Source organism: Muscardinus avellanarius, assembly GCF_963383645.1.
Source record: "Muscardinus avellanarius genome assembly, chromosome: 7".
Lineage (NCBI taxonomy): Eukaryota > Metazoa > Chordata > Mammalia > Rodentia > Gliridae > Muscardinus > Muscardinus avellanarius.
This window is the reverse complement of record NC_137793.1, coordinates 55,559,638-55,584,210: the sequence shown is the minus strand read 5'-3', so window position 1 is coordinate 55,584,210 and position 24,573 is coordinate 55,559,638. Positions and strand designations below refer to the sequence as shown.

Genomic DNA, 24,573 nt, shown 5'->3' with positions numbered 1-24,573 from the left:
CATATATATATGTGTGTGTGTGTGTGTGTGTGTGTGTATATATATATATATATATATATATTTTTTTTTTTTTTTTTAAGAGCAGTCTAGCGTGGTGCTCACCTGTAATCCCAGTACTTGGGAGGCTGAGACAGGAGGATAAGCCTCAGCAATTTAGCAAGTCTCTCAGCAATTTAGACTGTGCCTTAAAATAAAAATAAAATAGGGCTGGGGGTGTAGCTCACAAGTAGAATGCCCCGTGGCTCAATTCCCCAGAACTATGAAACAAAAAAAAAATAAAAGCGCAGTCTCGAGCATCAGTGGAGGACGGGGCTGACGCGAAGGGTGTTTGAGCCGCAGCTTCTAAGAGACTGCCGGCTTTACTGAATCCGGTGTGGGCAGGGTCAGGTCAGCGGCGGCGGCTGCACCTGGGCTGGGCTCCGGGAGGCGGGGCGGGGCCGGGAGGCGGGGCCCGAATGCTCGAGGCCGGCGGGCGGGGCGGGGAAGGCGGCTCTGGGCATGCTCAGTGAGGCTGGCGGGGCGGGGCCGGGATGCTCTCGGCGGGCCGGACGGGACGGGCGGTTCTGAGCTTGCTCATTGCGGCGGGTGGGCGGGGCGGGCGGCTCTGGGCATGCTCAGTGAGGCGGCGCGCGCAGTCGGAAGCCGGCGGCAGCGGCCGGGCCTGGAAGACCGCGGCGGGGCGGGGCGGGGCGGGGCGGCGCGGCGCGGGGCGGGGCGGGGCGGGCCGCGGTCGGTGTCAGGCCCCAGGAGCGCGGGCGCCGCGGCCGCCCAGCTCACTCCGCTGGGTCTGGGCAGTGCCGCCGGCCGGGCGGTAGAGCAGCGGGAGCGGCGCCATGGGCCCCCGTCCGCAGCCTCAGCGGGCCCCTGCCGCGGGAACCCCCGGGCCGCCCGGCGGCCGAGTCTGAGCCCCCGGCTCGCCGGCGCTGCCCTCCGCTCGGTTTTGTCCTCTCGCTGCCGGTGCCGCCGAGCTCTCCGTTATGGCAACGGAGCCGCCGTCCCCTCTCCGACTCGAGGCGCCCGGGTCCCCCGAAACCCTGGCCCCGGCGGCGAGCGAGGCGGTCCCCGAAGGCGCCCCGCACCCGGCGGGCGTCAGGCTGCGTTTCCTCAACGGCTGCGTGCCCCTCTCGCATCAGGTGGCCGGGCACATGTACGGGAAGGACAAAGTGGGTGAGTGAGGGCGGCGCGGCGCCCGGCGCCCTGGAGCCGCGGGAGCCCCTCGGGCGGCGACCCCGCCGCGCGCGGTTGGGCTCTGCAGCCGCCCGGCCTCCTCGCCTGGAGCCTTGCTCCCGGGCGGAAGGGGCTCAGAAAATAGGGCTGTTTCTAGTGTGGGGGGCGTGTGGGGCGGCCGGCTGGCTACAGGGGTGGAGGGGAGAGGCGTGCCTGTCTCCCCAGGGAGGACGAGTGTTGATTGGCGATGGCATTGTTAGTAAAAATAAGGAACTTCATTTTTACTGGACGGGGAAGTAAATTCTCCTTTGAGCACAAGGTCTGTTTATTATAGGCGAGTGGCTATTGCAAAAGAGAAGGAATGAAATGCAGATGATGCTAATCTAGTGCTTCTCAGTTGGGTGCAGCTGCATAGCTAGAGGGGTACAAAAAACAGGGCTTCTTTCCCTACCGCCCTTTGGAAAGCTTGTTATGGCTTATCTGGGATCTCTCCATCCCTGCTTCTTGAGGTTTTTGTTGTCTCCCCAGTTTCTCAGGGAGGCGTGGTTCCAGTCGTGCAGAAACTAGGATTCATGGCAGGAAACACCCTGCTATAATAATATGTAGATCCCCCCCCCCTTTGTTTATAAGACTGTATCATGGCCTCTGCAGTACCTTTTGCAAGTTCACAACTTTTAAAGCACAATACAAGGCTTATCTCAGTTTAGGAACTGTAATTCACCTAATTTAACTCACAGTGGTTCCCAGAGCCATGACTAGGTGGAGAATTTTGGGGTTTGCTGGTAAAATAATTCAGATTTAGGGTGGTAATGTAATCTAAAACTGACATTTTTAGTCAACATAAGGCCAAGTCTGGTTAGGTAAATGAAGCCACAAGGCTACTCCAGATTAGAATCTGAAACCAAAACATTTTCCTTGGAGTACATTTTTTTTCCCTTCACTGCCTTGTACTTGCAGAATATACACAGACTGGGACTCAGTGATGCTCAGGAAATTTTGAAAGAGTGAAAGATCATTACTTCAAATTAGGAAACAGTGTAACCAAGGTACTTAGTATAGACGTTTCCTTGTCTCTGTCATATTTGGAAATGAGAGTTTGAGAATACTCATGGAGTCACTTTTTAATAAAGCCATGGTTATAGATTTATACTAATAAAGTTTGGTAATGTTGCTGATAATATTCTAGAGGGCTAAAAACTATTTCCGTAAGGATCTCTAGATATCAGTTTATGTGCAAAGGAGAATAAACCAAAATCCCAACATGAATAAAAACAGTCTCTATGATGATTGTCATTTAATGAGACAATCTCTGTGATGATTGTCACTTAAGAGTTATACTACTGAGACTTACCTCTGATTAAGTACAAATATACCCAGACTATGACTTAAAACAGTAGAAACAATGAATGAAAGATTTGTCATCTCAATTGCCTAAAGTAGTTTAGATTTCCGAGGGAGTAGTTTCTTATTTTTATCATTGCATTCCTTTTTTTTTTTTTTTTTTTTTGACTGTGGATTGAAACCAGGGGCATTCTGCTTCATAGCTACACTCCTAGCCCATTTTATTTTATTTTTGTTTTTTTGAAACAAATCTGTCTAGGTAGCTTAGAGTCATGCTTCTTGCTAAGGCTGTCCTTGAATCTGTGATCCTACTACTGTCTTTACCTTGCAAGTATTGGAATTACAGACCTGTTCCACTAAGCCCAGCCTGCATTCCAATATTTATTTTCTTTCTTTCTTCCTTTCTTTCTTTCTTTCTTTCTTTCTTTCTTTCTTTCTTTCTTTCTTTCTTTCTCTCTCTCTCTCTTTCTTTCTTTCTTTCTTTCTTTCTTTCTATACTGGGGATTGAACCCACAGGCATTTTACCTCAAATCTACACCCCTAGCCCAATTTTGTATTACTTATTTGGAAACAGGGTCTCACTAGGTTGCTGAGAGTCTCACTGAGTTGAAGCTGGCTTTGAACCTGAAATCCTTCTGTCTCAGCCCCCAAGTACCGGGGTTACCAGTGTGCGCCCCCATACCTGTCCCTCATTCCATTCTTTTTTTTTTTTTTTTTTTGCAGTACTGGGGATGGAACCCAGGAGCATTCTACCTTTGAGCTATACCCCCAGTATACTTAAGTATTTTTTTATTTTTTTACTTTGAAACAGGGTCTCACTGAGTTGCAAAGGATCTCAGTGAGTAGCCGAGGCTAGCAGCAAACCACAGGCCTCCTATTTTGGCCTCTGAATGCTGAAATTACATGTGTGGGACACCATGCCCGGCTCCTCATTCTATTTAATATAACCTTTTTTTTCAACTTCTAAGGTTCTTTTGACTAGGAACTGTCTTTATATCACCAGAATACAATACTTCAAACATACTGTGCTAGCAACCTAGTAAATATTTGTTGAATTTAGTTCTCAAATATTTATACAGACATACATATATTGTTAGTAGTATCAAAGGACACTGGAACAATGGTAATCTCTTTTCATAAAATGGATAGTAAGATGGTCAGTAATTCAAAGTTCAATTTATTTAGTGTCTTCACTACCATAAATCATTTACTGTTAAAGCACATTGTTTAGATCATACTTTGGTATGAATCATTTCAGTTAAAATGATTCTCTGTAAGCTTTGTTAAATTGTATGGATATTTGCTTTTGTATTGCTTTTTAATTTTTTTAAATTATCATTAAGTGACTAGAACTTATCATTTTAGAATTGATAGATATCATTTTAGAATTGGTATACTATCTCCAAAAAGGAAGTGTTGACTTGGGTAATTTAAAAATAAAAAACATGGAACTTGATAGAACAAAGTCCTTGAAGAGAAAAATGATCTTGTTATATATACTTAAGTATCAAAAACACACCCATATTTCTGATTATCAGAGTTGTATTTTATGTTCTTTGCGAAATCATATTTCATCAGAGTGCATTTATGTCTTGGTTCTAGAGTATGAAGGGTTTTCTTTCTAATTTAAAGTCATAAAAAAATGGAACATGATGTCTAGTGTAAGTAATAATCCCCTTCTCCCTAACTCTGATTCTCTCAGTTCGGTCAGTCACTTAGCAATATTTTGTGCATCCTTAAGCCTTTGTTTCTGAGCACATACATGAACATAATAACAGTTCTTATTTTTCATACAAACTGATATGCCAGCAGCTTTTCCTTTTCAATCCATATTATATCATGATATCATGTAATATTGAGGTAGAATAGGAGCAATAAAACCAGCTAGAAAGTAGACAGGAGGAGGAAATAATTTAGTTCCGCATACTTTTCCAGGCCTGTCACTTCCTAAGCCAGTCTCTCTTCCAGGCCTATCACTCCCAATTTCCTGGGAACCTATAAATCTTGAAATTAACCCAAAACAGTTGGGCATTCCTGTAATTCCAGTATTCTGTAGGCTGAGACAATACGATCCCAAATTTGAAGCTAACATGTAGAGATTATGTTTCAAAATAAAAAGAGCTGAGGATGTGGCTCAGAGGTGAAACACTGGGATTCCATCCCCAATACCAACAACAAAATCCCTCCCCAAAACTCTAATTACCCTGTGCACTGTTGAATAACCCTCCCAATCAGTAGTTAAAACAAGAAAGATACACTTTCTTGAGAAACATAATTTAGGGAACTTTCCAGTCATCCATTGATCAAAAATGGAGATCACACCAAGGATCCAGGAGGTGGTCAGATCATCATAAATTGTCTAGTGATCACTGAACTGATATCATTCTCACATAGCTTCCTGTACCCACCCTTCACCAACTCTCCTTTAAAAGAAAAACTGGCAAACCCAGGAGTATATTTTTCTTTCTGGAAGTGGCCAGCATTCTATGTATGTATTCCTGGCTTTCTGAAATAAATCCCCTGTGTCTCTACTAACACATCCTGAAATTATTCTCCGTCACATATGTCAAGAGTACTGCTGGTCTTGAGTTGAGTACCCTCTCAACTGTGGGAATTCCTCAGGCCTTTTTCTAGAGATATCTCCTCCTAGTCAGTATAACCATATTTTTACACTTGAGATATATAGAGGCTCCTTGACTTATGAGGCTACATCTTGATAAACTCGTTATAAATTGAGGAAAGTTGAAAATGAATTTACAATATACCTAACCTACCAAACATCATTGCTTAGTTTTGTAGTATACTGTTACCCTTGTGGATAGATGTCTGACTGGAAACTACAGCTTGCTGCTACTACCCAGCATTGCAAGAGAGTATCATACTGCATTTCCCTAGACCAGGAAGATGGCATATGGCAGCTATTGAATGCCTATTGAAGTTAAACCATTGTTAAACTAGTGTAAGTTGGGGACTCTTTATACTTCATTCTTTTAAAAAATTATTATTTTTCATATAATAGATGTATTGAAATTTGCCTAACTATTTTATTAGTGGTAGATTTTTAGATTTTTACCACTTTTTGCTGTTCTAAATAATGTATTAAGTATTTTTGTACATTATTTTGCCAAATTTGTTTTATTATCTTTTTATGTACATTATTCTGAACTGTTTGTGAGTAGATAGCATATACCATTCCACTTTACATAGTAATAGTTGGGTGTATTTCCTAAAAACAAGGATATTCTCTTCTGTGCCCATAATATATTTATTAAATATGGGAAATTTAACAGTGGTAATACTTGATAGTCCATATTCTCATTTTGTCAACTGCTCTAGTAATATCTTTTGTCCCATTTGGTTTTCTCTGTTAAAAGTTGAATTTAGGATCATATATAGCATTTAGTTCTTCAATTTGAGTTTCTGATGGGTCCTTATGATGAGATTCAGGTGATACATTTCTGGGTGAGATGTTATATAAGTGTGTCCTTTTTAAGATACCACATATGGAAGTCTGCAGTGTCTGACCTTTATTAATGGTCCTTTGTGTTTGTCTGTCTCTGTGTTACTAGGAATTAAATGCAGGGGCATTTTATCTGTGAGCTCCACGTCAGCCCTCTTAATTTTTTTAAATTTTTTTGGTGGGTGTGTGGTACTGAGGATTGTTTTTTTTTATTCTTTATTTTGAAACAGGGTCTCACTAAGTTGTGGAGGGTCTCACAAGTTGCTGAGGCTGGCCATGAACCTGCGATCCTCGTGTCTCAGCCTCCCAAGTACTAGGATTATACCTGGCTTTATTATTTTTTTAAAATTTTGAAATATGGTCTCACTAAATTGCTGAGGCTGGCATCAAACCTGTGATCCTCCAGTGTCAGCATCCCAAGCCTGAGATTACAAGCATGTGCCACACCACTTGGCCTACTAGTGGTTAATTTTGATCATATGGTCCAAGGGTCATCGGGCTTCTTTGGTATATTGTTAATATTTTCCCCCTTGCAATTAATTAGCTGTCTGTGGAAAGATACCTGAAAATCATGCACCTATCTTTATTAGGCAGTCATTGATAGTTGCAAAATCATGGTTATTTTTTCTAGTTCTGCCACTACCTCTCCTTTAGCAATCAGCATTCTATTATGAGAAATAGCCCTCCTATTCTATGTATATATATCCTTATTCATCAGTTTGGGGGCATTCTACCTCCAAGCTACACCCCCAGCCCAATTTTATTTTTATTTTGAAACAGGGTGTCACTAGGTTGATGAGAGTCTCACACCCTGCTGAGGCTGTTCTCAAACCTTTGCTCCTCCAATCTCAGTTTCTCAAATTACTAGGATTATAGGTGTGTACCACCATGCCCAGCTATGGATTCCTGTTTTATATTGGCATCATAACCTGTTATAGGACTTTTTTGTTTTGCTGCCCAAATCCCAAATTATCCTGACTTTGGCCATTGGGAGCACTTCCTTTCTGTCACAGGTTATTTTAGATTTATATTGTCCCTCAACTCTAGGATCAGCATTTATCCGATGTTGGTTCCCTTTTAGTAAGAAATTCTATTATTTAGAAACTAGGATCTGGGTGCCTAGGGGTGGTCATAAGTATTGGGGTGTCATTGCTTCCAGGCCTTTTCAGTGGATGGAAGTATAAATATTATAGAAAGTACAATTTCATACTTAGTCTCATTCCAACCTGAGTTCTTTTCTCTTACTTAATTCTGAATTGTATTTATATTCTTCCATAGTGAAAACCCTGCCTCCCAATGGTAGTTGTATTTTTTCCTCTATCCTATAATTTTCTTTTCTCTTACTTAATTCTGAATTGTATTTATATTCTTCCATAGTGAAAACCCTGCCTCCCAATGGTAGTTGTATTTTTTTTCCTCTCTCCTATAATTTTCAGAATTTCTTTACTTCTAAAGAAAACAAACCTAGAATAAAGAATGCAAGATGAGATTTCCTTATAGTGAAGGCACATGCTTGGAAATTATTTGTACATGATGTACATTCACAAACATATCAAAGTCAGTCACTCAGCCAAACATGAGAAGGAGGGAGGGGGTAAGGAATGGGGTGGGAATTGGGTAAGGGCTAATCGAGTGATGTTTACATGTATGCCTCTACCATCCTGTACCTCATTAAGATGTATGACTACAATGCACCAATTACAAAAATTAAAAATCTTTGGATTAGTTTTTTTTTTCTTATTTTTCCCCTCCTTTATAGTAATATTTATTTAAAATACTTGGGGCTTGTGTTTGATTCTGTTTAAATTCAGTTCTCCCCTTCCAGTATATATTTGAATGTTTATAGTTAACATGCTTCCAATAATCAAAACGTTTCAGTAAAATATAATCTTTTAAGTGTTACTCCATTATCACTTTCCTTCCCATTCCTCAGCATCCCTCGTTGGTAACCAATTTCATTGCTTTTTGATTTACCCTTTTCTGAGTTTCTTGTTACATAAATAAACCAATTTATGTAAGCTTTATTTCCCTTTTTTGTCACAAAATGTAGTATGCTGTATATACTAGTTTGCATTTTGCTTTTAAAAGTTAATATATGATAAGTCAGTTCATAGAGCCCTTCCTCATTCTTTTCACAGCTCAGTTGTGCTCTAGTGTTCATCTGTACCACAGATCATTCAATCTCCTGCCTTTGCTTTTGGTCTTTTAATTTACTTTTATTGTTTTATTTATTGATCTCAGCAGTACCTCACTGTCTTAATACAATTTACTATATAGAAAGTCTTGATGAACAGTAAACACACTGTGTTCTATATCAAGACTATCTTTTCTGGATCTTTGTATTTCCATATAAATTTTAAATCAACTTGTCACTTTTCCCAACAAACTTGATAAGATTTTGTTTGACATTGCTTTGAATCTATAGATTGTTTTGGTGAGAATTGATTTCTTCCCAACCTTGAGCCTTTTAGTACTTGAGAATATTATATTTTTCTATTTATTTAATTCTCTAGTTTCTCATAGTGAGTTACAGTTTCCAGTGTAGAAATCTCATGCAGAGTTTGCTAGATTATTTCCTAAGTCCTTAATGCTACTATCAGTTTTACAGGCTTTTAAAAACTATTTTGAATTTTTTTTTTTTTTTTTTTTTTTGGTGGTGCCAGGGTTCCTGTAAACCCTTCTACCTTTGGGCTACACTCCCAGACCTTTTTTAATATTTTTATTTGGAAACAGGGTCTCCTAAGCCAGCAAGGCTGGCTATGAACCTGCGTGATCCTCCTGTCTCCCAAGCGCGGGGAATTACAAGCGTGCGCCACTATGCCCAGCTATTTTGAAAAAATTTTAAACTTGGAAAAATGTTGCCAAAACAGTATCATGAACAGCATCATTCATTTGCTAATATTTTACTGCATTTTAATTACCCTTTGTAGATGATAATTTTATAGAGCCATTTAATAACACACTGCAGACATCATGGCTCCTTTCCTAAATATAAGACCATTGCTTTACCTAACCTTGATAAATCAGATTCCGAATAAAACATTTGGCTTTTCGCATCTTTGCAATAATAATCTTTATACTTGATCTTAACTACAAAGGCCAAGAAGTGACACTAGTGTCTGTGTCTGTCTCTCTGTCTGTCTCTCTCTCTCATGGGTTATGGTAGTACTAGGGTTGAACTCAGGCATTTTATCACTGAGCTACATCCTCAGCTTTTTTAACTTTTATTTATATTTGGGATATTGGGTATTGAACTCAGAGGTGTTCTACCTGCAAGCTGAGATTGGAGTATTGGGTGTTGAATTCCAAGATGTTCTACTTCTAACCCTAACCCCCCGAGTCCCTTTTTTTGGTACTGATGATTGAACTCAGGAGCTATACTCCAACCCTTTTTAAATTTTATTTAAACATTAGGGTCTTGCTAAGTTGTTGCTGAGTGTCTCACTAAGTTGCTGAGGCTGTGCAGCCTGCAATCCTTTTGTCTCAGCCTGTCTCAGGATTGTAGGTATATGCCATCATGTCTGCCCCCAATCCCACCTGACTTGTGCCACCACATACAGCAACACTAATATCTTTAATATCAGTGTTTTTTTCCCCTTGCAGCATCAGACATTGCATTTTTTGGTCATAAATCTTTAGTTGCCTGTCATTTAGAGCAGTTTTTATTATCTTTTTAACCATGAGTTATAGGCACATATTTTTTTATTTTATACTACTATCATTTTATTATTATTATTATTAATTTGCAGTACTAGGGATTGAACTCGGACATTCTACCTCTGAGCTACACCCCTAGTTCTATTTTTTATTCTTTATTTTGAAACAGGGTCTTATTAAATTGTGGAGGGCCTCACTAAGTAGCTGAGGCTGGCCATGGACCTGTCATCTTCCTGTCCCAGCCTTCCATGTACTGCGATTGCAAGCATGTACCCCCATGCCTGGTGGCATATGCCATTTTAGAATATATTTTATGTTATTTTTGATTGTTTTATCATGATTAGATTCATGCTACCATTTTTTATAAGAATACTGAGTTGTCAAAGCATCATATCATAAGGCATAAGATATTAATTATATTATTATTGATGCAGCTTTGATCATACAATTAACATGGCTGTTACTGTTTTCCCACTGTAGTTTTTTTCTATTGTAATTAAATGATTTGAGGATAATACTTTGAGACTATTACATATCCTTTTCTCATCAAACTTTATAACCAGTGGTTTTATCTATTGATGGTATTTGACAAACTAATTTACTACAATGATGATCGTAAAACAAAAATATTCTAACTTTGTCTTTCTGTTACTTTAGTTAGTTGGCATTCTACATTAAAGAATAGTTTCCCTTATTTTTATTTTCATTTTTGCTGTACTGAAATAGAAACTCAGGGCCTTGTGCAAGCTAGGTGCTCTACCACTGCATTACATTGACAGCCCTTTTTATTTTACTTTGAGAAGGCTCTCCCTAAGTTGGCCAGGCTGGCCTAGAATTTGTAATCCTCCTACCTCAGCCTCCTGAGTAGTTGGGTTTATTATATGTGTGCACTACTGTACCCAGCTTCCTTCAATCTCTATTAGGATGGACTAGTGGATTTTTCAAACTAAATGAATAGATACTCATTATTGTTGCTGCTGCTTTTAATATTGATGTTGACCCAGATTTGGGCAGTGGCAGCTTCTCCAAGCTGGCTTCTCTGATATTTCTCCTTTCTTAAAGTGTGTTCTCACTCTGTGGCATAAAGAGATGCTCCGTATTTTTATTTTGTGCTTTCCCTGCTCCCACCTTGGAATGAGCCATTTTTCTTCAAGGAAACTGGCTCTTGTAGGGGCAAGTGGTACTTAGAAATCATTATTTGGATACCAGGTGTGTTCATTGTTTTTTGCATGTATAGCTTTCTGTTTGTTCTTTCAGCAGATTGGATTAAGAAATAGATTTATTTCTTTATATCCTCGAGATTTTGAGTTGATTCTTTAAACCCAATACCTCAAGGTCCCCCCGCCATTTTAAATTTTTACTTCCTTTCCTCATGGAGAACTCTGTTTCTTCAAAGCAGTATATTTACTCCTTTTGAAATATTTAAACCAACTTACATTCCTGGAATAGAATCTACATGGCCATAATAAACTGTGCTTTATATATTACTGAATTGGATTTACCAGTGTTTTGTTGGCTTTGGCTATTTGAGATCATGATCTATAATTTTGTCTTTTTTTGAGTTTGAAAAAAAATCCTGACTCATAAAAGGAGTTGGGAAGTGATTTATATTTTTCCATTTTCTGATGAATCTGGTAATGTTTTGTTTGAAAAAATTATTTGTAAGCCATTTGTCTAAGGTTTTTAATTTATGAGTTCAGTGTTTTTAGCAGACATGACAATTTTGATTTATTTCTTTAATGTGCCAGTTTTAATAATTTATGTCTAAAGAAATTTGTTCATTCAAGTTGTTGCACTTACTGATACAAAGTTCATAATTCTTTTTCTGTTTGTAGGATTTGCAGTGATATTTCATCTTTTTATTTATTTCTTATGGTAATTTGTATTCTTTTTTATTTGTTCTATTTATTTGAAGCTAATATGTTCTTTTTCTAGTCTCTTAAGTTGGAAACTTTTTTTTTCTTTTCTAATACACATATCTCCCTTTAAGTACTAAGTGGTATTTCATCTGCATTACAGTGGATATGTTTAGTTTTTAAATAATTAAAAATACATTCTAATTTCCTTTGAGAATTTTGATTCGTGGAAGTAATCCTGCATTGTTTACTTCTAAATTATTTATTTCCACAAATACTTTATTGCTATTTTCATTGTAGCCAGAGTATTCTCTGTATGATTCCAGTCCTTTTAAATTTTCAACTTGTTTTATGGTTAAGCACTTGAGTCTTGGTAAATGTTCCAGTTATACTTGGAGCACTTGAAGAGAAAGTATATTTTTTTCAGATGTAGCTTTATATTGGCCAGGTTGGCCTCAGACTCCTAGCATCAAGTGACCCTCCTGCATCAGCCTTTTGAGTAGTTGAAACTATAGGTTCAGGCCACTGTACCTAGTTGGATGTAGCATTCTGTGTGTCACTGGTCAAGTTGTTTGGGTTTTATGTATGTTCTCCTTGTACTAGTATTGGGAATGGCCTAGAAAGATTTGAGAAAGGTATGATTATTAATATATTTTAAAAATTTGGTGAGGGGCAAATCTGTGCCAGGACTTGGTTTCTGCCTAAAAGCAGGCAACTATTCAAATGTAAATTAATCTAGCTAAAGGTGATTAACAAGTCCTTAGGAGAGGAGAACTAGGCCTTTATCTAAAGACAGATCTACATGATTGGATAAGTTAGCTAAGATGGTAGGAGGGATCGACCTTCATGAAAGGAGACACCTCACCACACCTTGCTAGGGGAGGTCCCTTACAGGGTTAAGGGGAGGGACGTTCACTACTCAGAATTATGTAAACAAGATGGAGGTCATGGGTATAAAAGTCCTGTCCACTTGCGATTCCTTGGGTGTATTCATTTCGAGTCACCCCCCCCCCCCATGCCATTCTGGCATGGGGCTGTATTTCTATTTTCTGTATTTCTATCTTTCTAATAAACTTCTTTAAATCTTCAGCAACTGTCCAAGCTATGCATATTTATTCTTAGCTTAGGACAAGAACCTGCGGTAATTTTCTGGTTTTGGGGTCGTTTGGGTTTTTGTTACGGGTTGGGGGAAAGTGTGTCCGGGACCCTAGCAGGGGTTCCCGGGGAACAGTTTCCTAAACCATATTCTCCCAATCCGTAACACTCCTGGTTTTATTAGTTATTGGGAAACTCATTCTGGTTTTATTACGTATTGATTTGTTTATCTTTTAGCTCTTTCACGTTTTTGCTTCATATATTTTGAAACTGTTATTATGTATATATAAATTTAAGATTTTGTGTCTTAATGAGCCTAACATAAAATGTCTCTCTATATGATTCCTTTTTTTTTTTTTTTTTTTGGTGGTACTGGGGTCCCTGGAAGCCCTTCTACCTCGGGGCTACACTCCCAGACCTATTTTTACATTTTCATTTTGGAAACAGGGTCTCCTAAGCCAGCACACGGCTGGCTTCGAACCTGCGTGATCCTCCTGTCTCCGCCTCCCAAGCGCGGGGATTACAAGCGCCACCACGCCCGGCTGATTCCTTTTTTTGATGTCTACTGTGTCTGATATTGTATAGTTTGATTTGTAATTATACATATAAATATTTATAGTGCTCTGGATTAAATCCAGGGGTATGCTACCTCTGAGCTGCATTCCCACCCCCACCCCTTTAAATAGCAGGGTCTCATTAAGTTGTTGAGAGTGTTGCTAAGTTGCTGAGGTCTGCTTTGAACCTGTGATCCTCCCTTCTCAGACTCCCAAGTACTGGGATTAGAGGTGTGTGCCACACTACCTGGTTTGATTTATAATAATATTAATATGTTAACTTTCTTATGACCAGCACTTTAATGTGTGTTTTTTTTTTTTTATACTTTTAACCCATCTGTGTTAAAAGTAAATAGATGGGTTACTTTAAAGTATCTAGGAAGCTGGGTATGGTGGCACATGCTTTTAATTCCAGTACTCTGGAGGCTGAGACAGGAGGATCAAGGGTTCTTGCCAGCCTCAGCTACTTAAGTGAGGCCCTCAGCAACTTAGTGAGACCCTGTTTCAAAATAAAAAATAAAAAATCAGGCTGAGGGTGTAGCTCGGAGATAGAATGCCCTGGGTTCAATCCCTAGCAACACACACACAGTATCTAGGGGTTTTATTTTTCTATTTATTTTATGTTCCCTGATTATCTTAGCTCTGGATTTTTTATTTTTATTTGTATTAGGACATTTCAGTTCCCTGTCTTGTCAAATATTTCCTCCATCCTTTCTCTCATTAAAAAAAAAATCCTTTATTAATTTTTTTTTTTAAGGTGGTACTGGGGTTCCTGGAAACCCTTCTACCTCCAGGCTACTTTCCCAGACCTATTTTTATATATTTATTTGGAAACGGGGTCTCTTAAACCAGTGAGGCTGGCTTCAAATCTGTGCGATCCTTCTGTCTCCGCCTCCCAAGCACGGGGATTACAAGCATGTGCCGCCACGCCTGGCTACCATAATTGATTTTAAATGGAATATACGGTTCTCTTAGTATGTACCTGTTTTTGATATCACTGTTTTATTTCTGATAATATAAACACGCATATTTATCATAACAATTTCTGGGAGAAAAACCAAAAAGAGAAACAAACATTACCTTCCACAGGTAGGTGTTTGAATATGCATTTATTTTACAGTTATAATCCTACTGAATATACAACATTTTTTATTATGGGTAAAGGGTAAATCACAATGTAAAATTTATCTTCTTAGCTATGTTTAAGTGTATAGTAGTGTTAACTAATTGTACATTATTGTGCAGTAGATCTCCAGAGATCTACTTCTTCATCTTTTAAAACTGTTTCCACTGAATAGCACCTCTACTGCTACTTAGCTTTCCTAGCCCTTGGTCAAACCACTATTCCACTTCCTGTTTCTAAGAATTTGACTCTTTACATACTTCATGTAAGTAGAATCATGCAGTAATTATCTCTATTTAACTGGCCATGTAATTTCACTTAATATACTGTGTTCAAGATTCATCCATGTTGTTCCATAAGATAGAATTTTCTGTTTTTTCCAAGTTCAAGTTTTATTATTTGTATATTTTTGAAACCAAAGAATACAAAGAACTATCTGTGTATTATTCCCTTTTCTATTAGTAGATTAAAATAATGTTCCAAATCTACCAAAGTCACCTCCATTGCAGCCATTTTTTTCCCCTGGTACTGGGGATGGAACCCCAAGGGCATTCTACCTCCGAGCTACACCTCCAGCCCTATTTTTTTATTCTTTATTTTGAAACAGGGTCTCACTGAGTGGTAAAGGGCCTCACTAAGTAGGTGAGGCTGGCCAAGAACCCTTGATCCTCCTGTCTTAGCCTTCCAAAAGCTGGGATTACAAGTGTGCGCCACTAGCCCAGCCATTACAACCATTTTCAAAGAGCATGTGATGTTCCACCATATGGATGTGCCACTGTAGATTTTCCAGGCATTCTGAGCATTCTAGGCATTCAGCATTTGGGTTAACTGGGAAAACAAATCTTTTAAGCAGGTTGTTGAAACATATCCAAGCCTCTTTTCTACAATGAGCAGCAACAGAGGGCTGTCAGCTTTGGATGTTTATGGAAAGATACAAGCACTATGCCATAGTATAGCTAATGCACATCATTTCAAGTGCAGACTTTAGGGGAGACAGGATTTTATTTTTTAGGGGCCGAACTTGGAAATTCTCTTCTTCCTTGGGGAGACCACTGCCTTGCCTCCCTTTTCACTCTTTTCCTCCTGTTTTAAGAATGAGTAATATTTCATAGCATGCATATACCACATTTTTTTTATCCAGTCTTCTGTTTGTGGGCATTTGGCTATTATGAATAATGATATAGTCAGTATGAGTGTCTCTTTTTATCATGGTTTACCAGTGATGATTATCTTGGACTACTTGATGCTTCACAAGTTTCAGATGCTCTGCTTTCCCCACTCTTTTTGTTGCCTCTTTTTTGATGTTTCAATTTTTGTAATTTCTGTTCACTTGACATCACATTCACTGACTCTTTCTTGGGCTCTTTTGAATCTTCTGTTGAGCCCATGGGAAACATTCTATATTTCTGTTACCATTTTTTAAAATTTCTACTATTTCCATTTAACTCTTTAAAGTATGTCTCTTGCTGGGATTCTTCATCTTTTCATGTATGTTGTCTACCTTTTCTGTTATAGCCTTTAACCTATGATCATTAAACTATTTTTCTCATTTTATTAATGTGCTTTGTGATTTTTATTAAATTTTGGTGGGTATTATTTATTCCTGAAATGAAATACACCTCTTTTGCTTGACTTTTATTTGGATGACTTGAGCTAGTCTATGCAGAAGTAGAGACAAGTTTGAGTTTTATTGTTATAGTTACTTTCTGTTATTTACTGTGCCCCCTAAATTCATATGTTGAAATCTTACCTCTGAATGAGAGTATTTGGAGATGGGTCTTTGTGTGTGTGTGTGTGTGTGTGTGTGTGTGTGTGTGTGTGTGTGTGTGTGTGTATGTGTGGTGTCTTAGTTACTGGGGATTGAATCCAGAGGCATTCTATCTTCAAGCTACATCCCCAGCTCGATTTTATTTATTATTTTTGGGAAATAGGATCTTGCTAGGTTAATAATAGTCTCACTACTTGCTGAGGTTGTCCTCAAACCTGCGATACTCCTATCTCGGCCTTCTAAGAACTGGATTAAAGGCATGTGCCACCATGCCCAGCTGAGATGGGTCTTTTATAGAGGTAAAAAAGGTTGAGGCAGATCATAAGGGTAAAACCCTGGCTTGATAGGATTAGTGCTATCATAAGAGATGCTAGAGAGCTGCTTTCTTTTTCTGTCTTATGAGAACACAGTAAGGAGGACCTTTCACAATCTAATAGTCATCACCAGGAGTTGAATCTGGCAACACTGACCTGGACTTTTAGCCTTCAGAACTATGAGGAAAATAAATTTATGTTGTGTAAGCTGACAGGTCTATGGTACTTTGTTAAACCAGTCCAAGCTGACTAAAACACCTTGAGCATACTGGATTTGAAATACCTCTGGTATTATCTATCATTTGTTTAGGATGAGGTCAATTTGCTAGAGTATTTTTCTTGTATTTCTCTTTAATTCTCTGCTTTAGGTATTCCTTGTGCCTCAGAGATACAGTGATTCTGCCCCTTTTACTTGTAAGACTATTTTACGTCCTCAGCAGGTCTTTCATCTGAGAGTGTCCTCAATCAATAGAAGGCCTCTAAAGTCAGGACTTAACAATGGTTTTCTGTTTCACTTCATGCCCCTCCATCCCCAGGATTAAAGGATTTTTTTTTAAACTATTTCCCCCATCTACAGTGGCTCTTCACCTATACCTGAGTGGGACAACATGATTTGCTATCCTTTCCCCAGTATCTTAAAGCTTTTGTTCCATAGGGAAGGGTCTTTTTTATGTAGTAATGGTTATTCTCCTTCCTCGGGGCCTTTGAGAGTTGATCATTTTTCTGGTTTTCTGTCTCACCGTCTTTTTTTTTTTTTTTTTTTTTACAGCCTAGAAGAGAGGTCCCTGGAGAAGAGGCTATAATTATTTGCAACTTTTAGGAGCTCTATACTCTGAGCCCCATCCTACACTTGGCCTGTTTCCATTTCTGGACATTTTTAGCCTGTCTTCTCGTCTCTGTAAGGTGGCCCCATCTTACCACACTTCTCCACAGTTGTGCCAGCGTCTGGCTTATTGTTATGGTTTGCTATTTGTTGTAGTAGTGTATGAAATTCCTTAGATTTCGTGCTTGTTGTTTATAGTCTCATCTGTGATGGCTTCAAGAAAAGTTATGATTTTGTAGATTACATGACTTTTTCTTGTTTTTAGGTGAGAGCAACAGGCTTTCCAGATTTCTGTACCCTACATGTAAAGTAGAAGTCTGAATTTTTTTTTCCCTGACCAGATCTTTTTTGCCTTATAATACTCCAGCTGTGTCTGTTAAATTATTTGATACTGACCAATAGATTTCTAATGCTCTTATTTCTTTTTCTCTGTGTTAATTTAGATACATTGGTCAGTTTTCACGATCTCTTCTGTGCTTGTTTGTTGACTTCATCCTCAAGTTTTTATTTCAGATACTGTGTCTTTTCAGTGCTAAATTTTTTTGTTCCTTTTAAGTCCCTTGTTTGCTCCTTAAACCTCTTCAGTATTTTTATCTATCTTTTGTGTTAATTTTTTAGCACATTTAGGATTTGTGTTTTAGTATCTTTGCTAATTACAATTGCTTAGTCATTGGGGTGTGTCCACCACCGATGACTGGGAGTGTAGCCCAGAGTAGAAGGGTTTCCAGGAACCCCACTGCCACCAAAAATAAATAGAAAGAGAAAGAAAGAAAGAAAGAAAGAAAGAAAGAAAGAAAGAAAGAAAGAAAGGGCTGGGGGTGTAGCTTGGAGGTTAGAATGCCCCTGGGTTCCTTCTCTAGTACAGAAAGAAAGAAAGAAATACAGAGAGAGAAAGAAAGAGTGAGGGAGGGAGGAAGGAAGGAAAGAAGGAAGGAAGGAGTCGAGTTTCCCTAGGTTGCTGAGTCTCATTACTTGTTGAAGCTATCCTAAAACCAGTGATCCTCCTGTCTCAGCCTTCCAAGTACTGGTATTACAGGCATGCACCACTACGCCCAGCTCAATCTTCAGTTTTTGAGCTGGGGCATGGGTTAGCTTCAATTTCATAAACTATTGGTTTACTTTGGATCTTGGAAATACCACCCTCTACTTCCTCACAAAACTTGAAGGATTATGTTGCAGGGTGAGTGATGTGGAAGGCTTGCTAGACCAAGCAATCTGTTTTTGTGTTGGGACTATTGTCTCTAATCCATCCTGTTTACCTCCTGCCCTTTGTTGTCTACAGTTTGACTGATTTCTACTTGCCTAATGAAATGTATTTGTTTATTGGGAAGCTCACCTGTATCTAGACCTTAAGGTGGTAAAGCAGTTGTGGGTCTTTGCTTGTTGATGAATGTCTAATTTTTTTTCTCTTTCGAATTCTATTCATCAAAACTCGTTTGCATCTATCACTTTATTTAGCTTCATAGAATATGTCCTAAACATAGGAGTAAAGGCCTTTCTTGTTCTGAATCCCAAAATCCAAGAATATAATTCATCTTTATAATTTTCAGTTATATTAGATTATCTTAAAAGACCCCAAATCTTTTACTATTTATCAGCCAACTTTATCCATATGGATTAATATTTACATTTCTTCTATATCTAAATGTTAAACTTGATTACTATATTTCTTCACTCGAGATCCTGTTTTAGTTGATTAAATTCTGTAGTCTTTGCCATGATAAAAAATCCAAATAGAAATTCAAGTGGAATATTTTATCAAAATTCTAAGGTATTTGAGCTGTGTTCTGTTCTTATTAGCATGATTTTGTGAAATCTCAGTACATGAAATTTAAATTTTAAGTTTTGAAGGGAATGTTTATGGTTAAAGAGATTGGGCCAGTGTAGACTACAATGTTGAGTGGACAGACTATGAAAAGGTACCCTTCCTACTCCAGGCTTGGTGCCTAATTCAGCCCTTGCTTTTCCAGTAGTTAGATATCCTAGTATCTCTATGGCTATGTACAGTACATCTGAATCAGTACAGTTTCTTTCTAGTTGCTTTTTAAAAAATAACAGATCAGAGAGACTTACAAAACATTTATCTTGTTTATTAAAGTGGGAACAATTTGTGCTACTGCTCTTAACTTTTTTCTTGTTTCTTTTTCTTTTTTTTTTTTTAGTACTGGGGATTGAACCCAGGGACATTCTGCCTCTGAGCTACACTCCCAGTCCCATTTTTAATTCTTTATTTTGAAACAAGGTCTCACAAAGTTGCAGAGGGCCTCACCATGTAGCTGAGGCTGGCAGTGAACCTTTGATTTTCCTGTCTCAACCTCCAAGTGCTGGGATTACAAGCGTGCTCTACGATGCCTGGCTTGCTTTTTGTTTAATTATAACTTGACGTCTCATAGTTTCTTACTGAGGTGTTTCTGTAAAAATATACACAAATACCATATTTGTTAAAAAGTGTGAAGGAGCCATAAGGGAGTAGTGGTTGGTGACAATAAAATGTTGATTTAGAATTTGTGTTCCAGTGCATTGCAGATAAGAAAAACTAAAACTTGTTGGTCAAATGCTAAAATTTCAGATCTAAATAAAAATAAACCATTAGTGGAAGTGGTTTACCTTGATTTCAAGAATCTATTTTGTAAAGTAAGGTTCATTATAATTTAAACATTAAAAAATTTGTACTTTCTGTTCTGTAGGTATATTGCAACATCCAGATGGCACAGTTTTGAAACAGTTACAGCCACCTCCAAGGGGTCCAAGAGAGCTGGAATTTTATAATATGGTAAGTTAGGTAGGGTATGTCTCCTTTACCCTTTGCTGGACATTTGTGTTGTTTTACCATTTGGCCTTTGTTAATTAACATTAGCATAGTACTTCTTGGTGTATTCTGTGTTTCTCAGGGTTTTCTGGCAGTGATTCAATAAGAAATATGACAGTATGTCTTAGTCTATTGTGTGTAACAGAAACAAGCTTCACAAGAAATAATTGTCTCTTATTGTATTTCATCTAGTGTAGTATTTTCTATTCAATTTAATTTTTTAAAGGTTGTTATTCTGGGTCATTAAATTGATTTCTGTCAGTTGGTCATGACCCACAATTTGAAAAACACGTAACTGAAAGTTTTTTGTGGTATTTGTAGCTCTGATAACTTAAATAAGCACGTTCAGTACAGAATTTCTTTGAGACTTAAAGGGAGAAGGGGGCATACTTAACATCTAATTCGCCTTATGAATAGTGATATTTTTTAGTACATTCACAATTTTTTTTTGCCACTACCTCTAATTCTAAAGCATTTTTATCACTCAAAAGAAAAGCTTCAGTCAGGCATGGTGGCAAATGCCTACAGGAGGATCACACAGGTTCGAAGCCAGCCTCAGCAATTTAGTGAGGCTCTCAGCAACTTAATGAGACCATTTCCAAATAAAAAAAAAGGAAAAAAAATGGGGCTGTGGTATAGCCCAGAGGTAGAAAGCCCTTGGGTTTTACCCCTAGTAAACACACACACACACACACACACACACACACACACACACACACACGCACACACACAGAAAAAGAAAACCTTCTACCCTTAAACTATGATGCTTTGTGATATTGTATTATTATTCTTTTCCCCTAGCCTTTGTAAGCCACCAGTCTGCTTTCTATAGATTTACCTATTCGCAGAATTTCATATAAATAAGGTTATACAAAATGAGTAATAGTCCATTGTGCTTATATACCATATTTTGGCCTTTGTTAATTGAAATACTGTGAACTTTCACATAGTACTTCATGGTGTATACTTAGGAATAGAATTGTTAGGTCATTTGGTAATTGTACATTTAATTTCTTGAGGAACTGTTCAACTGTTTCCAGTGTTTCTGACCACTGAGTGTGTCATACCTACTCCTTGTGTGGTTATTTCCTCCATATCTAGTTGTGGACTAGCTGTGGGTTGGATAAACAAGTAGACTACACTGCCATCTACTGGTTTTCTGTTATGCCTTCTCCAAAGAAGACTGCTTAGGAACAGGCCTACTTTCAAAGTTTGTCCTTTCTTTTTTTAATTTTTATTTATTTATTGGTATTAGAGATTGAACTGGGTCATCTTTCCTCTGAGCCACATCCCCAAGTCCTTTTTGTTTTGAAAAAGGGTCTCACTTCGCTGACCATCTCACTAAATTGATGAAGCTGGCCTTTCTCAGCCCCCCACGTACCAGAATTATAGGTGTGTACCATTACGTTCAGCTTAAGTTTGCCCTCCTTGAGCTGTGGGGTACCTTTAGAATTCTTTTTATCTTCTAGTTGCTCTTTCATTAATGCTTAGTAATTCTTTATATTAAATGCCAATGGCTTAAGTCATTGTGTGCCTACTTTCTCCTGTCACCCCCATACAGATGCATCATATTCTCTGGAAAAAGTCATATATCCAGGGACATTTTTCTCACCAAACAGTTTAAGAATATTTACTTATCAGCCTAGAATATATGAGTAGACTTGCTAACATTAAAATTGTACAAAATTGTAATTTTGAAGATAATGGAATACAGGCCATTGGATTAGAAATTGTTTTATATCTGGGATATTAGGTTCTAAGCTTGGATACTTGGGTTTTTATTTTTTTTTCAGTCCAGTATTAGGTCTTTGTGTAGTGAGATTAGGTGGGCATATAAATATTTGGGCATCCATATATTACATATTCTTTTGAAGAGATCTGATTCACAGTATTTGCTACCATTTTTTCTAAGTGTACTTGTTAATATTATACCAAATTCTGCATTTTGATTTGCAAGTTGTGGTTCTGTTCTATATATATATTCTACATTTATACATTTGGAGAAGCTGATATATTATTTGGGTTAGTTAGCTTTCTGTGACTATAAAAAATGCCTGAGATGATTAGCTTATAAAAAGAAAAGGGTAATTTTGGCTAGCAGATTTAGAACTTCAAGTTCATGATTGGTTGGCTCTGTTTCTTTTTTGCCTGTGGTGAGGCAGTACATCATGGCAGGAGTGTGTGGTGGAGTAAACTTGTCATCTCTATCCAAGAAGCAAAAAAAAAAGGAAGGAAGGAAGGAAGGAAGGAAGGAAGGCAGGCAGGCAGGCAGGCAGGCAGGCAGGCAGGCAGGCAGGCTGGCTGTCTGGCTGGAATTCCTCAATCCCCCAATCCCTTTCAATAATAAAGTCCCCAGTAGCCCAAAGGCCTCCAAACTAGGCCCCACCACCTGAAGGTTCCACTGCTTCCCACTAGTGTTCAGCTGCAGCCCAAGCCTTTAGCACAGGAGCCTTTAGAGAACATTTGAGATCCACACTAAAGCAGCAGGTACTCTCAATTTCCTCACATATTTGAAAGTCAGTGTATATAGTATAATGGTTTAGAGTTCAAGCAATAAGTCTCTCTTAAGGTAGTTTTACCACTTAATATTGTGTGGACTTTAGTGAATAAATTACTCTCTAAGCCTGAATTTCATTTTGGTAACAGCTAATAATAACATTTACCGAATATTTCAAGGTCTGTTGTTAGTATTACATTACAAAATCGTCACAAGCAGTGATTTTCAACATTTCTTTTTTCCTGTTGCCTCATCACTAAATAAGAAAATAAAGTACATTCATAGTATTTCTTATCAGAGTAAAAATTAGGAACATTTGCAATACTTTTCATACTCAGTGCCATCCTCTTTTCCATCCTCTTTCCTCTTTCTTTTAACAATGTAGAGGGTATCTTTTCAGGACTTTTTATGTGTTTTATAACTTTTTTTTTTTACCATCAAAAAGTATACATAAAAATCCTAAAAGTTGTCTTTTTGTTTAAATAATACATCATGTCTGTATTTTTCGTTAGTTGTTCCTCACTTTTTTAATAGCTCATAATGAATGGATTAACTGTATAAATGGATGTATGAATGACTATTAAATTGTTTCTAGAATGTTTGTTATTATATAATAACAATGATTAAGTACGTCATTTTATACACATATAATGATTTTTATAGGCTAGATTCCAAGATATTAAATTGACGAAACAAAGGGCATTCACATTTTCTTTTTTTTAATACTTTTGTTGGTGCATAATGAGGTTGAAAGTAATGCAGACTTGCATGCACGTTGCAGTTGGTGTGTTCCCACCTGAATCCCGCCCTCTTCTTTCTTCCCTAAACATGGTAATGTGATTGGTAGTGGTATCTTCATATATGGACCTAGCTGCTTCCTTCATGAAGCCACCCTTTTCCCCCTTTTTACCTTTCTCCCCCACTCCCTTTCCATAGTTCTTCTGGTCTGTCTCATTTATCTAAAGTCTCTTTTGTTTCCTATTTTCTCTCTAGCTTCCACAGGTGAGACAAAACATATGACCCTTGGCTTTCTGAGACCGACTGATTTTACTTAGCATAATACTCTGTAGTTTTACCCAAACCATTCTGTAGTTCTACAAAATAGCATAATTTTGTTTTTTCTTTATGGCTGAAAAGGCTATCTTCAGCGTGTATTTTTTCTCCTTTGTAAAAAGAAAAATAAATCAACTGGCTATAAATGGAAGATATGTTTCTGTGTTTTCTGTTCTATTCTATGGGTCCATGGGTCTGCTTTTGTGCCAATACTGTGCTGTTTCTGTTACTATCTCTCTCTAGTATAATTTGAAGTCAGGTATTGGACATTCATACTTACTAATGTAATATTGTAAATTTTTATAGAAATACCTCATTACTAGATGTTCTGTGAGATGTGAAGTTATAGTTAAACAAGAAATAAGTTAAAAGCAGTAGCACAGATTGATCCCATTTTTTTATTTCTTTTTTTGCAGTACTGGGATGGAACCCAGGGGCATTGTACCTCCAAGCTACACCTTCAGCTCTGTTTTTTTAGTCTTTTTATTGGTGAAACAGGGTCTCACGAAGTTGCAAATGACTTTGCTAAGCAGTTGAGACTGTCTGCCAACCGCGATCCTCCAGTCTCAGCCTCCCAAACATTGGGATTACAAGCATGTGCCACCATGCCCAACTCTGATCTCATTTTAATAAAGAACAAAAAAAGTTCTTCGGATAATATGTCTTACAAGTTGTTTTCAAAACAAAAAATGTTTTCTTTCTCTCCTCTTCTAGGAAGAAAACTAGAACCTGCTCCAGGATATCTAGAAATTTGTAGTATCTTCGAGGATTAATTATTATAAATCAAGGAATTAAATGAATAGTAGTTGGACTTAAATCATGTTAAAGGGTCTTTCTTTTTTTTTTTTCGGTACTGGGGAATTGAACACCCAGGGCATTCTACCTCTGAGTTACACTAGCTCTCTTTTTTATTCTTTATTTTGCAACAGGGTCTCACTAAGTTGTGGAGGGCCTCATTGTGTTGCTGAGGCTGGCCATGAATCTGCTATCCTCCTGTCTTGGCCTCCCAAGTACTGCAATTAAAGTGTGCACCCGGCTAAAGGGTCTTTTTTTAAA

At 38.1% G+C, this 24,573-nt stretch overlaps 1 protein-coding gene across 1 annotated transcript in view; it reads left to right on the top strand.

Annotated features, from left to right (window-relative positions):
• Window positions 1-977: 977 nt before the first annotated feature.
• IPMK (inositol polyphosphate multikinase) overlaps window positions 978-24,573 on the top strand; it is a gene marked incomplete at both ends in the record, with an annotated part of 48,808 nt that continues 25,212 nt past the window's right edge. The window contains 2 exons of the mRNA XM_080698933.1: window positions 978-1,167; window positions 19,846-19,931. Coding sequence (XP_080555059.1) covers window positions 978-1,167; window positions 19,846-19,931 — 276 coding nt within the window. The remainder of the gene's footprint in view (window positions 1,168-19,845; window positions 19,932-24,573) is intronic.